The sequence below is a fragment of the Triplophysa dalaica genome, chromosome 20 (assembly GCF_015846415.1).
Source record: "Triplophysa dalaica isolate WHDGS20190420 chromosome 20, ASM1584641v1, whole genome shotgun sequence".
Classification (NCBI taxonomy): domain Eukaryota; kingdom Metazoa; phylum Chordata; class Actinopteri; order Cypriniformes; family Nemacheilidae; genus Triplophysa; species Triplophysa dalaica.
This window is the reverse complement of record NC_079561.1, coordinates 16110353-16124783: the sequence shown is the minus strand read 5'-3', so window position 1 is coordinate 16124783 and position 14431 is coordinate 16110353. Positions and strand designations below refer to the sequence as shown.

Here is a 14431-nt window from a genome sequence, read left to right as displayed (position 1 = left end):
ATATCTTTATATTTCATAACACATACCCACACACATATAAAAGAGTCGATAAATAAATAAACTGAAAGTTTAATCATTGTGTTCATCCATCTTGGTCGATTATAAATTTGCCTGAGGGACTCTGGATGCTATTTTAAATCTATAGAGGGCGCTCGTGCGACGCACTGGTTGCGTCTCAAAACCTAGAACTGATTACATAGACAGCGTTTTTAGTAAACATAGATTTCTTACATCTGAATTCATTCGTAACAGGTCAGTGAGCAAAAATCCTAAAGCACGATGTGCAAGATGGATGCCGACCGTCATAAAACAAAACGAAAAAGAATAAGATGATGTCCAAGAGTGCTGACTGAGTAGTGAACTTATCAGGTAATGTGACGCGGCCCTCGTCTCCCACGAACATGGACGACAGTCTGGGCTAACAGGATCCAGGAGTGCTATATATTTTTCCAAAATCAACAACACTCTATGAGTAAGCAAACATTTGCATCTAACCGCAATTTGTTAGCCGGTTAATATGTGTTATTTAGGAGACATTATGTTTTAATTCCTTGAGGTGGTGCTAATTTGCTAGTTAGCCAAAACGCTAATGTTAGTTAGTAGAATGCATTGACAAACAGTTAGCAGGGACTGTATGTACAGTATAACGTTTGATGTAAACATACTCTGATGCATTGAGCAGATTCAGGGATGACTTTAAAATGTATGCTGGCTAGGGACGAGTGTCAGTTGTTGTCGTAATATAATAATGGAAATGTACTTTTTGATGAGGCTTGCCTTTGTTTGGCGTTGTAGTCGTGTTTTGTGGATAAATGAACATCCATCCATCCATTTTCTACCGCTTTATCCGAACTACCTCGGGTCACGGGAGCCTGTGCCTATCTCAGGAGTCATCGGGCATCAAGGCAGGATACACCCTGGATGGAGTATAAATGAACATATGTCAAAAAAAATTAATCTAAATTTAAAAAATGCAAGTGATAAACAGTACACTTTTGAACATTTAGAAGCGAATAATAAACAGTAAACTTTTACAGTCACTGTTTTTAAAAAAGATATACTACTTTTTTCATGCATTTCTGATTTAAAGGGTTTACCAATTTGCTAAAAGGCATTAATGTTCATTAATTTTATTTATTTATTATTAGTAATAATTATTCCCCCAAACAATAGTTTATAAATGATATTCCTGGAAGCTTTTACACATCATTATTTTACATTTGTCATTAATTGAATCAGAGTTTAGAAACTAAATAGTTATTTTTACTCATTTTTAAGGAATCCATATTTTTGGTTAAAAAAAGGGTTAATATATATTAGGGATGCACAATAAATTATCGGCCATTTTGGTATCAGCAGATAAATACTCATTTTTAATGTTATTTTCGGTTGATAATAAAATTTCAGCAATATTCTAGCCGATAAATCCTAAATCATTTCCTCTGGTTTAACTTATTCAGCTGCACGCTGCTCACAGTTAAAAAACAACGCAGTAGTGTCTTTCTGTCGTGATCATTCACTTACTGCTACCATCAAAACATTATTGATGAAGGTACAGTATGTAGATATTTATGAATGCGTAAATTATAGGAACTTAAGCATATTGTTTGAATAAGACTGCTGTCTGAATGCTTTTTGTCTTGAGACCTGTCATGTGGCTATTAAGAAAACAATTCTGGGTTGCTCTGAAAGAACATCTATAATTTATTTAATAAAATACCAGAAAAGTGTAAAGCAGGCTTGATACATGATTTTCAGGGGGATAAAAAAGTGAATGCAGTCAATGTTTGCAAATTAAAGCAGTGGTCCACGTTTTGCCTTTTGTTTCAGTCTTTAGATTAATATTTAGATAGTGTATATCGGCCAATATATCAGTTATCGGATTTCAATGTTAAATAATTATCGGTTATCGTTCTCGGCCAAAATTAACATATCGGTGCAACCCTAATATATTATTTCTATAATAAAAGAAAGTAATATGTTTTTGTATACAGAAAAATAAAACATAAACCTTGAGATTTTTGGTCAAGTGATGCTTTTTAAACTTTTGATCGTTAGTATTTATTTAATATTCAATTATATATTCGTTCACTTGCTTTATTTTCCTTAATATAATGTGTGTGTGTTTGTATGGGTAGTTGATAGATATACGGTACATGTGTACTTTGGTGTGACTGCAAAAATTAAAAAAAAAAAAATATATTTATAAAAATATTTATTTTATATTATTTATATTTGTATTTATACTAGAAAATATCATAAAACAGATTAATCTTTATTGTTAGTTTGTTTGTACGACACATTTATGTTTTATTTGTCAACTCACTCATTTGTATAGTTTTTAAAAGTAAACAAAAACAAATCATATGTGTAACCATGTTTTTATTCACTTTTTTGTGTGTGTTTCAGTCTGCGTTTTGGGTTTCTTCACAGTGGGCAGGCATGCGGATCAGACTGCAGGGCTCAGGCCATGCGGCCCGTCTCCTCTCTGAGCTCAACCGCTGCCGTCTGTCCCGTCTCCTCTGCGACGTGGTCCTCCAGGTCGGAGGTCGTTCCTTCCCCGCCCATCGTGCAGTGCTGGCGTGCACCTGCACGCACTTCAACAGTTTTTTTTTCAAAGGCTCCCGAAACGGTAGCATTCCCAACACCTTCTCATTGGACTTTGTTTCGGCCACCAATTTCGAGAAGGTGTTGACTTTCATCTACACCGGTGAAATTTTCACGGACCTTATAGATGTGGGCGTGCTGTATGAACTGGCAGAAAGGCTGGGAGTGAAGGAACTGGTCAACGCCTGCCATGCCACTTTTCCTGACCTGCAGAGCTCCAGTTCAGGACACCAGGTGTCCGATGGAGATATGGAGAGTGAAATGGCGTCTGCCACTACCGTGGCTACGTCTGTCTGTTCGCCCTCTGCAGCGTCGTGTTCCTCGTTGTCGTCTTCGGCCGCACCTACACCTGTCACACCATCTCCGGTTCCTCACGGTAGGAACGGTAGGATGAACAGTTCAATCTTGGCCACCATTTCGCTTTCCCAGTCTCCTAAAAATGAAGACTTACATTTAGGGTACAACCAGCTGGGAACCAACAAACCGAGTCCCTCGGACAGGAACCGTTCAACAGAAGCTCTTCCAGATCTCGCTTTGCAGCTCAAGACGGAGCAGGACGATGAAGGAGACAGCGGTGGAAGCATCTCAGTGGATCACCTCGTACTTAACGGTAGCAAATCAACATTTGGGGCTCTTCCAGAAACCTGCTCCATTCCCGACTCCTCAGCCCAGCTCGGAGGAGAATCCTGTGCACCCTCGTCGTCCGCTAACGACCCCCTGGACGGTTTACAGCTAGGGTCTGTTTCAGGTGGGGTAAGAGTCAAAGATTTTTTTGAGGAAGATGATGCCAGGAAGCAGCCCGAGGCCTCGGCCAATCAGTGGAGAGCACTTTCAGAGGACATTATTGAGCTTAGCGATGAAGAGGAGCACTTCATTGTGGAAGAAGAGGACGATGAAGACCTGATGTGTATTGAGAACGGTGAACACGGGTCTCTTGGCCAGCTAGTTTCATCGCAGCCGTGCAAGGCTTGTGGAATGCAGCTTCCCGCCGAAAACGCCATCATTCGGACTCACGCCGAGACGCACCTCTCTGAAACAGGTTCCTGTCAGGTGTGCGGAGCCTCGTTCTCAGAGCGCGGGGCTGCTGTCACGCACGCCCTCACGCACGTGGGCATCTTGCTGTTCTCCTGCGATGTCTGTGAGCAGCAGTTTCAGAGCGAGGGCACGCTGATTCATCACAGACGGCAGTCGGCTAATAAATGCACCCCTCAGAATCCTGAACAGCTGAACAGCGCCTTTCAGAGACAAGGAGGAGAACTGCAGTGTGCTGTTTGTGCTAAGACCACCGCAAATGATTTCAAGGTTTGTGGAACTTAGTTTTTTGTGTGGGTGTGTTTTTTTGTTTGTTTGTAATTCCTGTAATGCTGTGATTTGACATGTCTGTCAACAGTAGTATTGTTACATCAAAATCAGTAGGGATATTTTATCCTAAACATTTATTTATTTTTGGGACATTTGGAAAACATACTGTTGTATACTTAGGTTTTTCTTATAGTAAACTGTTGTGAAACTATCTAGATACTTTTGTGTTTGAACCTAACAATAATAAATATTAAAGTGAACTTTGGTATTTACTACAGTTTATAAATTCACTATATGCTACAAAATGTGTAGAAATTAATATAATATACCACAGTATACCACAATTTACTATATAAAATACTAATGTATACTGTACTATTTACTGGTTATCAGCTCACTAGTCTTAATTATACAGAATACTGTAGTATATATTAACAAAGTCTAATATTGTCTAATATACTCCACTCAACTTTATTTATATAGCGCTTTTTACAATTTTCATTGTTACAAAGCAGCTGTACATGAGACACATTGAATACAAGAAAAACAACTAAAGGCCTAACCCTAACCTAACCCTAACCCTAACCTGTAAAAACAAGAAAAAGGTGAAACAACAAAAGACAGCCATACAAATGCTCCACACACACAATATGCATACATACACACATTGACATAGATGCCAACACGCAAACACACTCCCACACACGCACAGTGAAAGCACACATTTGAGATAAAGGAGAGAGAACCACAGGTCAAATATTAAACGGACTGTAAATTCTTATATGCAATATTAATTATGTCTAAATTCTAAAGCAGCCCCCCCGGCAAGGCAAATAGTGCAAAACAATATGCAAACGGTGGCGAGGAACCCAAAACTCAAATCGAGAAAAAAAAACTCAGGAGAACCCAGGTCCAACCAGGGGATTCCAGTTCCCCTCTGTCAAAAGCTGCTGCTGCCTCTGCACAAGCTCAACAGTGCTTGCACAACAAGGCTAAATAAAAAATAAATAAACTTACTAATAAAGTAAATTATAGATTTAAGATTATCATTAACAAACTAATAGCATTTGAAGTGTTGTAGAAAAATCGTGTCAAGTTGCCGCGTCCTTTATCCAGCTCTATCATCTCAGCTCTTGTCAGGTCACCGCTTCCCATTCTCAGCTCTGCCATCAGGTCTGGGCATGAACTGCATCCTGCGGTAACCTTGGAACAAAAAGACAAGACTGGCTGAGAGTAGAGTACTGTTCTGCACTCTTTGATGCAACAAGTACGTCATTTGTTGTTGGATGTGTTCCTGGTTCCGGTTGATCTAAATAATGCAACCTAAATCCTCTGAGGATTAATATTATGGAGGTGTAGTGTATGCAAGATTAAAAAGATGCGTCTTTAGTCTAGATTTAAACTGACAGTGTGTCTGCCTCCCGGACAGTTCAGAGAAGAATATTCCAAAGTTTAGGTGCTAGATAAGAAAAGGATCTACCACCTGCACTTGATTTTGAATTTCTAGGTATTACCAACTGACAGGGCGATACAATAGAAGTTCATTCAAATCCTGCGGCGCTAGACCATGTAGGGCTTTATAGGTAATAAGCAAGATCTTAAAGTTAATGCGATGTTTTATAGGTAACCAGTGCAAGGTTGACAGAACCGGGTTTTATGCTCATACTTTTTTGTACGTGTAAGAACTCGAGCTGCCGCGTTTTGAACCAGTTGCAGTTTTTGGAGGGCAACCACCTAAAAGTGCATTACAGTAATCTAGTTTTGATGTCATGAATGCATTAATTAATTTCTCTGCATCTGACAGTGACAGCATATGACGTAGTTTAGATATATTCTTAAAATGGAAAAATGCAATTTTACAGGTGTTGGCGACATGGCTCTCAAATGACAGATTACTATCGAATACAACGCCAAGATTCCTGGCTGACAACGAGGATTTTATGGAGCATCCGTCAATAGTTAAGCAGTATTATTGGTTGTTACGTATGGTGTTTTTTGGTCCAGTAAGTAACACTTCTGTTTTGTCCGAGTTCAGTAGTAAAAAATTGTTACTCATCCAGTTTTTTAAATCAACTATGCATTCCTTTATTCGATGGAACTGCTGGGTTTCATGAGGCTTCGAGGAAATATAAAGTTGAGTATCATCAGCATAACATTGAAAGCTAATTCCTTGTAGCTTTATTATATCTCCTAAAGGTAGCAAATATAATGTGAAGAGCAGAGGCCCTAAGACTGAGCCCTGTGGTACACCGTACTGGACTTGCGATTTGCGGAACACATCATTGTTTATTGCTACAAATTGAAAACGGTCAGATAAATAAGACTTAAACCATTTCAATGCTATTCCATTAATGCCGACATACTTTTCGAGTCTGTGTTGGAGTATGCTGTGGTCAATGGTGTCAAATACAGCACTAAGGTCTAGCAGCACCAATAACGAAATACAGCTACGGTCAGACGCTAAAAGCAGATCATTTGTAACTCTGATCAAAGCAGTCTCTGTACTGTGACATGCTCGAAATCCAGACTGGAATTCTTCATTAATGTCATTTCTTTGGAGGAAGGAGCATAACTGAGTTGAACCTACTTTTTCAAGAACTTTAGCTATAAAAGGTAAATTCGATATAGGCCTGTAATTCCCTAGTTCTCATGGGTCGAGTTTGGGTTTTTTGAGAAGGGGCCTTAAAACAGCCACCTTAAATGATTTAGCATTTCTTTTAGTAGTTTTGTAGGTATAGGGTCTAGCACGCATGTTGTTGATTTGGATGATCTAATGATTTTAGAGTGTTCATCGTGATCTACTGTAGAAAATAATTTCTCCTTAGGGGTGCTGTAATTAGTTTGTTCAGCGGGTTTCACTTATGGTTGCATTGTTATAATTTTTTCTCTAATATCTTGGATTTTACTAGTGAAGTAAATTCATCACTGTTATGCTTATAATCAGAATCTAAAGTCGCTTACAACTTATTTTTTGGTCATTAAGCCACGTTGTTAAATAAAAACCTAGGGTTGTGATTGTTTTCTTCTATTAGTGATGAAAAGTAGGTGGATCTAGACGTTTTTGTGGCATTCCTGTATTTTCCTTCTATGCTATACGAGTACTATCCTTCCATGCTATACGAAATACCTCTAAATTAGTTTTCTTAAAGTTCCACTCCATTTTACGGGACGCTTTCTTTATAGCCTGAGTGTGTTCATTATACCACGGTGTTGGGCTGCCATTTTTTATCTTTTTTTGAACGCAGAGGAGCAACTCTGTCTGATGTTTCTGAGAAGGTAGAGTTAAAATTTTCAATAGTCATGTCAAGATCGTCAGCGTTTTTACTCAAGCTAGATATTTGAGACAATTCAGGCTGATTGTCGAGAAACGCATCTTTGGTTCTAATCGTTCTACCATATTTGTAACAAGGAGTTTGATTTGAAGCCGTAGCCCAGTGAAGCAAACATAATATCAGATAATGATCCGAAATGAAATGATCCAAAATATACCACAGTATACTAAAATTTAATACACTGTACTATAGTAAATTAATATTGAAGGATGCCACAGTATTTACTACTGTATATCAATTCACTATAAATACTACAGAGTACTGTAGTATACATGAACAAAGTCTAGTAATGACTACAATGCATCGCAGTATACTACAGTTTACTATAGTAAATTCTAAAACATGTTACAACATTTACCACAGTTTATCAATTCACTATAGCAAATGTTACAGAATACTGTAGTATACATTAAATGGATAGTTCACCCAAAAATGAAAATTTTGTCGTCATTTAGTCATCCCGATGTTGTTTCAAAACCTGTTTACATTTTCATGTTCCACTGAACACAAAATAAGATATTTAGATGTTTGTAACCACAGAGTTTTGGGGCACCATTCACTTCCATAGTAAGAAACAAAACTACTATGGAAGTCAATGGTGCCCCACAACGGTTTGGTTTCCTACATTTATTTGATCTTTTTTTGTGTTCAACATAAAGAAATGTATACAGCAACACGGGGGTGTCTAAATGATGACAGAATTTTCATTTTTGTGTGAATTTTTCCTTAAACCAAGTGTAGTTAACACTTCCACGGATTTAGGACGCGAAATGTTAATCGGGCCTTATACTACTGTTTTCTACAGATGCTTGTAATTTTTTCCCTCTTATAGTTAATTCACATTTTCATTTGATCATTGGTGTAAAAAAATCATTTTAATAGTAAAAATGAAGAATGTATTTCATTATGTCATCATGTTTTATTGTGTTAGTAACCTTTATTTTTTTAGTTATTATGGCATAAATCAAAACAAACCAACTTCAGTTTGAAAGTTTGAGAAATTGAGTTAAACCTCATTTTAAAAGAAGAACAAATAAAAAAATTGGTTCCAAAATGAGATAACTGTTTAAAAAAAATCATGTTTTTTATTACGTTGTCATGTTTTTATTGTGTGAGTTAGCTGTATTTTTTTAGTTATTATGGCTTAAATCAAAACAAACCAACTGCAGTTTGATTGATATTAATTGGAATGCACAATAAAAAACAAGATTTTAGATTTTTTTTTAAACTGAGTTATCTCATTTTGGAACAAAACTCTTAATATGCTCTTACTATGCTCTCATTAAAAATGACATGCACAACCTTAATATTTTACTTATTGATTTAAAACATATTGTATACAAAAAATCACGCCGAACATTGTAATGCTTTAAAAAAACATTGAAAACACTTCAACGGCTTATATACTAAGTGTAATTTGTTTTCCTCAGGCTGTCCGGGAGCACGTTCAGAGCCACGCATGTTTACGAACTCTTAGCTGTGGAGTATGCCAGCTGGCCCAGCCCTCTCGATGCACTCTCCTGTGGCACACTATGACCCACCTCTTTCCTTTTTACACTTGTCCGCAATGTGGCAGCCCTTTCCTGGAGAGTTCGTTGCTAGATCGCCACCTGGTGCTACACGAAGAGGAAGAGCCTTCGGCAAAACAGGACGGCAGCAGTCCGGAGACCAGCGGGGAAAGCCAAGTCGATCTGCGCTGCTTCCTCTGTCCACAGACCTTCCGCTCTGAAACGGCTTTCCATTACCATCTCAGCGTGCATTCTAATGAGCTTCAGAGTAGCCAGGTGTGGCCGGCCAAGCGCAAAGCAGACCAGCTCCTGGAGTATTCCCCATCATCTTCCTCCCCTTTGGAAGCCGGTGGCTCGGGTAAAACGGGAAATGCAGGTTTCAACGTGAGCCTGGGATTTAGCATGCAGGACAAAATGGTGCATGGGGGTCTTCAGTTCCCTGCCGGGCTTGTCACGAATGGCAACTCCTCCGGTAATGTTTCCGGCGGTGCGGGGCTCAGGCAGAAATGGTACCGCTGCAGGTATTGCGGTAAACACTTTGCACACTCGGGTGAGTTTACCTACCACCTCCGCATCCACACAGGGGAGAAACCCTACCAGTGCAAAGTATGTCTGCGCTTTTTCCGTGGACGTTCCACCATGATCTGCCACCTTAAGACGCATTCGGGTGCCCTCATGTACCGTTGTACCGTGTGCGGCTTGTTCTTCTCTACACTTAAGATGGTCTCTTCACACATGGAGCTTCACAAAGACCAACTGTCACCTGATTTTAACATAGAGGAGACGTTCATGTATAACGACCACTCCAAAGAACCCATCTCGTCCATGGACACATGAACAGACACCGTACATCCACTACACTGTGTCGCCCACATGGTTAAAGGGAAGTGACTGTAGACTTAGAATGTAACTTAATTGTTTCGTGTGTTTTCTCTGTGTCATTGTGTACCGAAAGAAGACCAAAATGTTTAAAAAAATGTAGTGTTGTTACTTGGTCACTAGATGGCACGAGAGAGAGAGAGAGAGAGAGAGAGAGAGCAAACGTTGCGCTGATCTGTTTACCTCTAAAAACTCTTCCGGCAGTTCTGTCACAATAAGCTAAAGTCTCTTATTCTAAAGAAGATGAAAGTTGCTCTTATTCCAAGCAAGTGCAAGTTGAGAATTTACAGGGACTTTATAAATTATCCAATACATAAAGCAGTGCTTTTGGTCAAGGTTATAAACATTGTCCTTTTTTTAAATAAAGGTACTTTTCTTTTACAAAATATGTGATATTTTTCTATTAGCATTGTGACATTCGAGATTCAATTAGAAATAGTTACTAGTTTATGAGACACTGCATATTGTATATTGTCCTCGAAATTCTTCAAGAGGATTTTGATTGTGGTGCTAATATATCTGTCAGTTCATGAGGTGGTGTTTAACCTGTTGACTTTGGACGTATAAAAGTATTTTGTGAAAACAGTGTTTTCATTCGAGCTTCTGTTCTGAAAGTCAAGACCTTGTTATGTGCCAATTGTTTTACACCTGAAATATCTACTTATTCTCGCATACTAATATTTATTATGACACGTTTCACTTTTTTGGTATTATTGTTCCTCATCACTGTGGCATTTATGGTTATTGAAGCCTTATTTATGATGACGTTCTAAAACAGGCTGAACGAAACATGGCCTTATGAATCAACATTATTGTTCAGTCAGGTTTGGGAGGACTGGTGTTGTGTTGAGATTGGTAAACGTAAAAAGATCATGACTCATGTTGAATATAAGATGGGGAATGTCCTTTTCCATAGCACATTTATTTAAAATTTTTTACATATATCACTTGTTATTTATATGATTCATACATAGTTGGCATCACTGTCAAGCCTTTTTGTGTTAATACAGCTGTACTTGTGTTATGATTAAAAGTGGTACTTTAAACCTCAAAAGTATTTTCTGTTTTATATGTATGGAATTTTTAATATTGTTTATATGTTTTTGCTCATTTCTATGCAAGACACTATTGCTGCAATCTGTAACTTGTTTTGGGTAAAAATAACAGATTTCTTGCCTGATTTACAATGGTAAGCTTACACTCACGTAAAGGATTATTAGGAACACCATACTAATACTGTGTTTGACCCCCTTTCGCCAAATGTTGGCCCATATTGATAGGATAGCATCTTGAAATTGATGGAGATTTGTGGGATGCACGAAGCTCCCATCCACCACATCCCAAAGAGCTCTATTGGGTAGAGATCTGGCGACTGTGGGGGCCATTTTAGTACAGTGAACTCATTGTCATGTTCAAGAAACCAATTTGAAATGATTCGGGCTTTGTGACATGGTGCATTATCCTGCTGGAAGTAGCCATCAGAGGATGGGTACATGGTGGTCATAAAGGGATGGACATGGTCAGAAACAATGCTCAGGTAGGCCGTGGCATTTAAACGATGCCCAATTGGCACTAAGGGGCCTAAAGTTGGCCAAGAAAACATCCCCCACACAATTACACCACCATCATAATTGCATTAATGAGAAATTGAACAGGTGTTCCTAATAATCCTTTAGGTGAGAGTATAATAATGATTAATAAGTTGAGCTGTCGATTATGATTTCATGAAAATTACAGTTTTTTTCCAAAACATCAAAAATTATTTATGTATGTATGTAAAGTAACCTGCAATTTTATATTTCAAACAGAGATGCTAATAAGGAGGAAAAAAGTTACAGATTGCAGCTTTAAAAAATGCCATGAATTGAAGCTTGATTCTTACCTCTACCTTGATAGACAAACATGTTTAAAAAAACGTTTTTAAACAAATGTTATTACATTTTAATATCATATAATTTATCCATAACAACATGTACAAACAAACTGCTGTGCTCAAAGCCTTTTAGACAGCGTCAGATGTTGCAGTTAAGCATATGGACATTCATGTTATCAAGTGAAAGTATTTTTTTAAAACAAAACAGTCTTTGTACTAACACTGGTGTGTGGGTAGAGCTTTTTTTACAAAGATCTATGAGTTTCTAGAAGTGACGGTAGGAACTGGAAATGGGGCTTATGAAAGTTTGACACGATTTCCTTCCTTGTACTCTTAATAACAATACAGAGAAGAGAAAAACAGGAGACAATATGACCAGGCTTCTGGCCAAAAACACTCTTGTTGTCTTAACAAGGCCATTTTTCCTTGATAGCATCAATCATGAACAACCTTGATTTCCCTCTTAAGATCCAATGTCCGAGTGGCTGGTGCTGGTGTTACTGAGCTTTCGCTCTTGTGCTCCTGTGTTGTCGGCCATTGCGCTGGCAGGCGCAGGTGAGATCCGACTGAGCACGGCGTTGATCAGGTTATTCTGGAAGCTCTTGCTGAGGAAGTTGTAGAGGATGGGGTTGGCGATGCAATGGAAGAGTGAACAGCATTTCACTAGGCTGAAAGAAAAGTAAAGCACTCCAACCCCGTTGCAGGAGAACAGGTGGGGATGCAGATCATGCAACATCAACAGAAGCCACGTCAACTGGTATGGAAGCCAGCAGGCCACGAACACCAGGGAGTACACGTGTACCAACCAAATGTCCCGTCGGTTCTGGACATCCGGTGTTGCGCGGACAGCTCGGGCTATCAGAATGTTGCAGGTGATGATGATGGACGCAGGGCCCAGAAACTGGAAGATCAATTCCAGGAAAGTAAGGGACATGTACCATTCCATGTAGAAGTGCTCAGGGACCAAATAGCAGCCCGGCTGACCCCAATCAACCAGATCGACGTGAACGTTCTCTAGAAGGGCCAGCATGAGGGACAACAGCCAGATGCTGATACAAAGCAGCCAGCGACGCTTGCGGTTCAGCGGGAAGCAGGCGGGCCCGTTGGGCCGGGTCAGGGACAGGTAACGCTCCAGGGTCATGAAGGCCAGGAAGAAGGAGCTGCTGTAGAAGTTGATGATGTAGATGAGATTGGTGACCTTGCAAAGGAAATGACCCCACAGCCAAACTTGGTCCATGGTTTCTTCCATCATGAAAAAGGGTATGGTGAAGACCACCATCATGTCAGACAGGCTCATGTTGAGGATACAAAACAGCACGCCGTTGGCGGAGTGTCTCCTTCGCCAGATCACCCATAACACCAGGCTGTTTTCAGCTAACCCCACCATGAACACCACAAGGTAGAGGAGGAAGAGAGCGATCCTTCGACCGTCATCATTCAGGTTGAGGGTGCACTCGTGGATGAACCATGATGTGTTGTAGTCGTATGAGGAATTGTGAAAATCGCCTGTCATGATCTGCAAAGATAGAGTTGCTGAACGGTTATTAAAAGGATTATGTTGAGGCTTTATACAAATTATGTAAAACTAGCTGAGCTGAGTGAATGATTTTATGGAAAATGCCATAGAAGAACCATTTTTGGTTCCCATTCAGTCAACGGTTCTTATAAGAACCATGTCTTTCTTACTTTTTATAGTCAAAAGGACATTAACATTTAATAATAAATGTTCTTTGTGGAGCCGTTCAGCCAAAAATGGTTCTTTTATGACTTCATGAAGCAACTTTTTTAAAAGTGCTTACAGATTTTATATGAATTGTTACATTTATCTGTACATACAGTGTACTGAAAAATATAACATAATTGTAAGAATATACACAAATATGTCAATGAAGTTGATTCTCCATAGAAACACAGCTAAGGGACTATTGACATGAATTTTCATTATTGTGCGGAGAAATGTAATGTGATGAACAGGGTCCATGTTTACAAAAACAAACATGATTCACCTGAAAAAAAATCATGCACAAATATACAAACATTAATAAAATAAATCAGTTCATTGCACTTGAATTTTGAGGTGTATTGAGGTTAAATGATTTTTTTATTTCATAGGTCCAAAATTCATACTGAATGAAAGAATGCATCACTTGAATAAATCACTTTTTCTAGACAAAATAGCAAACTTTATTTATCATTAGAAAGATTTATAATATTCTATTTATTTATTTATTTATAGAAAGAGTGAGTTGAAGAATTTTTGGCACCAAACAAATAAAAACAAGTTATACTTGGACAAATAATATAAATTCATTCATTTTTAATATAATGTTAGTTTTCCCAAAAATTATTCTGCCTACAAAAACACGATTAATTTGGTTAAAATAAATACATGAATGTTTCCCATTTCTAATGGACTTTCTGTAGCTGTCGGATAAAGCTCCCCACACCAAAATGGTAAACCCCATTACGGTCTACAGTGTTTTAGGGCAAAAATTTCTATTCAAACCAGGACAACTAGAAACCCAATGACATGATAAAGGTTTAAGACACCCACCTTGCAATGCAGCACGTGTTAAGCAGATGATGCTCTTGTGGTTCAGATAGAATAGCACCGGAGGCTTTACTTAACTGCAGGCTTGTGCAGATTTTAGCCATACGTTGGTTGTTGTCATCAAATAAGTTCTGTCTCTCTCGCACTATCATCAGGACAGGACATCCTCAAAGGACAGGAGGGGTTTGCTTTCCTCAGGAAAGAGTCGAAGAATCTTTTGCAGATAGTATCGTGAATATAACCACAGAATGTTTGTTTTTTGTGCACATTGGTGTAAACAATCTGTAAAGCCAAATGGAATTAAAGACGTTGCACAAGGCTGTGGTGCAATAACTTAATAAGGATTATCCACAAGCCTCAGTGTATAGGTTATACGTTG

General features: G+C 38.6%; 2 protein-coding genes across 3 annotated transcripts; one reads left to right on the top strand and one right to left on the bottom strand.

Annotated features, from left to right (window-relative positions):
- The first annotated feature begins 203 nt into the window (after positions 1-203).
- Positions 204-10377, top strand: LOC130409527 (zinc finger and BTB domain-containing protein 39). 2 transcript variants are annotated; one of them, XM_056733558.1, is made up of 3 exons: positions 204-472; positions 2434-3909; positions 8672-10377. In XM_056733558.1, the coding sequence occupies exons 2-3, from the start codon at positions 2443-2445 to the stop codon at positions 9584-9586; spliced, it is 2382 nt and encodes a 793-aa protein (XP_056589536.1). In that variant the 5' UTR covers positions 204-472; positions 2434-2442; the 3' UTR covers positions 9587-10377. The 2 variants fall into 2 exon arrangements, with proteins under 2 accessions (XP_056589536.1, XP_056589535.1); XM_056733557.1 differs by having other exon boundaries at positions 2410-3909.
- Positions 10378-10517: 140 nt separating this feature from the next.
- gpr182 (G protein-coupled receptor 182) lies at positions 10518-14190 on the bottom strand. Its single transcript, XM_056733559.1, has 2 exons — positions 14056-14190; positions 10518-13017 (listed from the first exon to the last, which is right to left on the bottom strand). The coding sequence occupies exon 2, from the start codon at positions 13012-13014 to the stop codon at positions 11965-11967; it is 1050 nt and encodes a 349-aa protein (XP_056589537.1). The 5' UTR covers positions 13015-13017; positions 14056-14190; the 3' UTR covers positions 10518-11964.
- Positions 14191-14431: the final 241 nt, after the last annotated feature.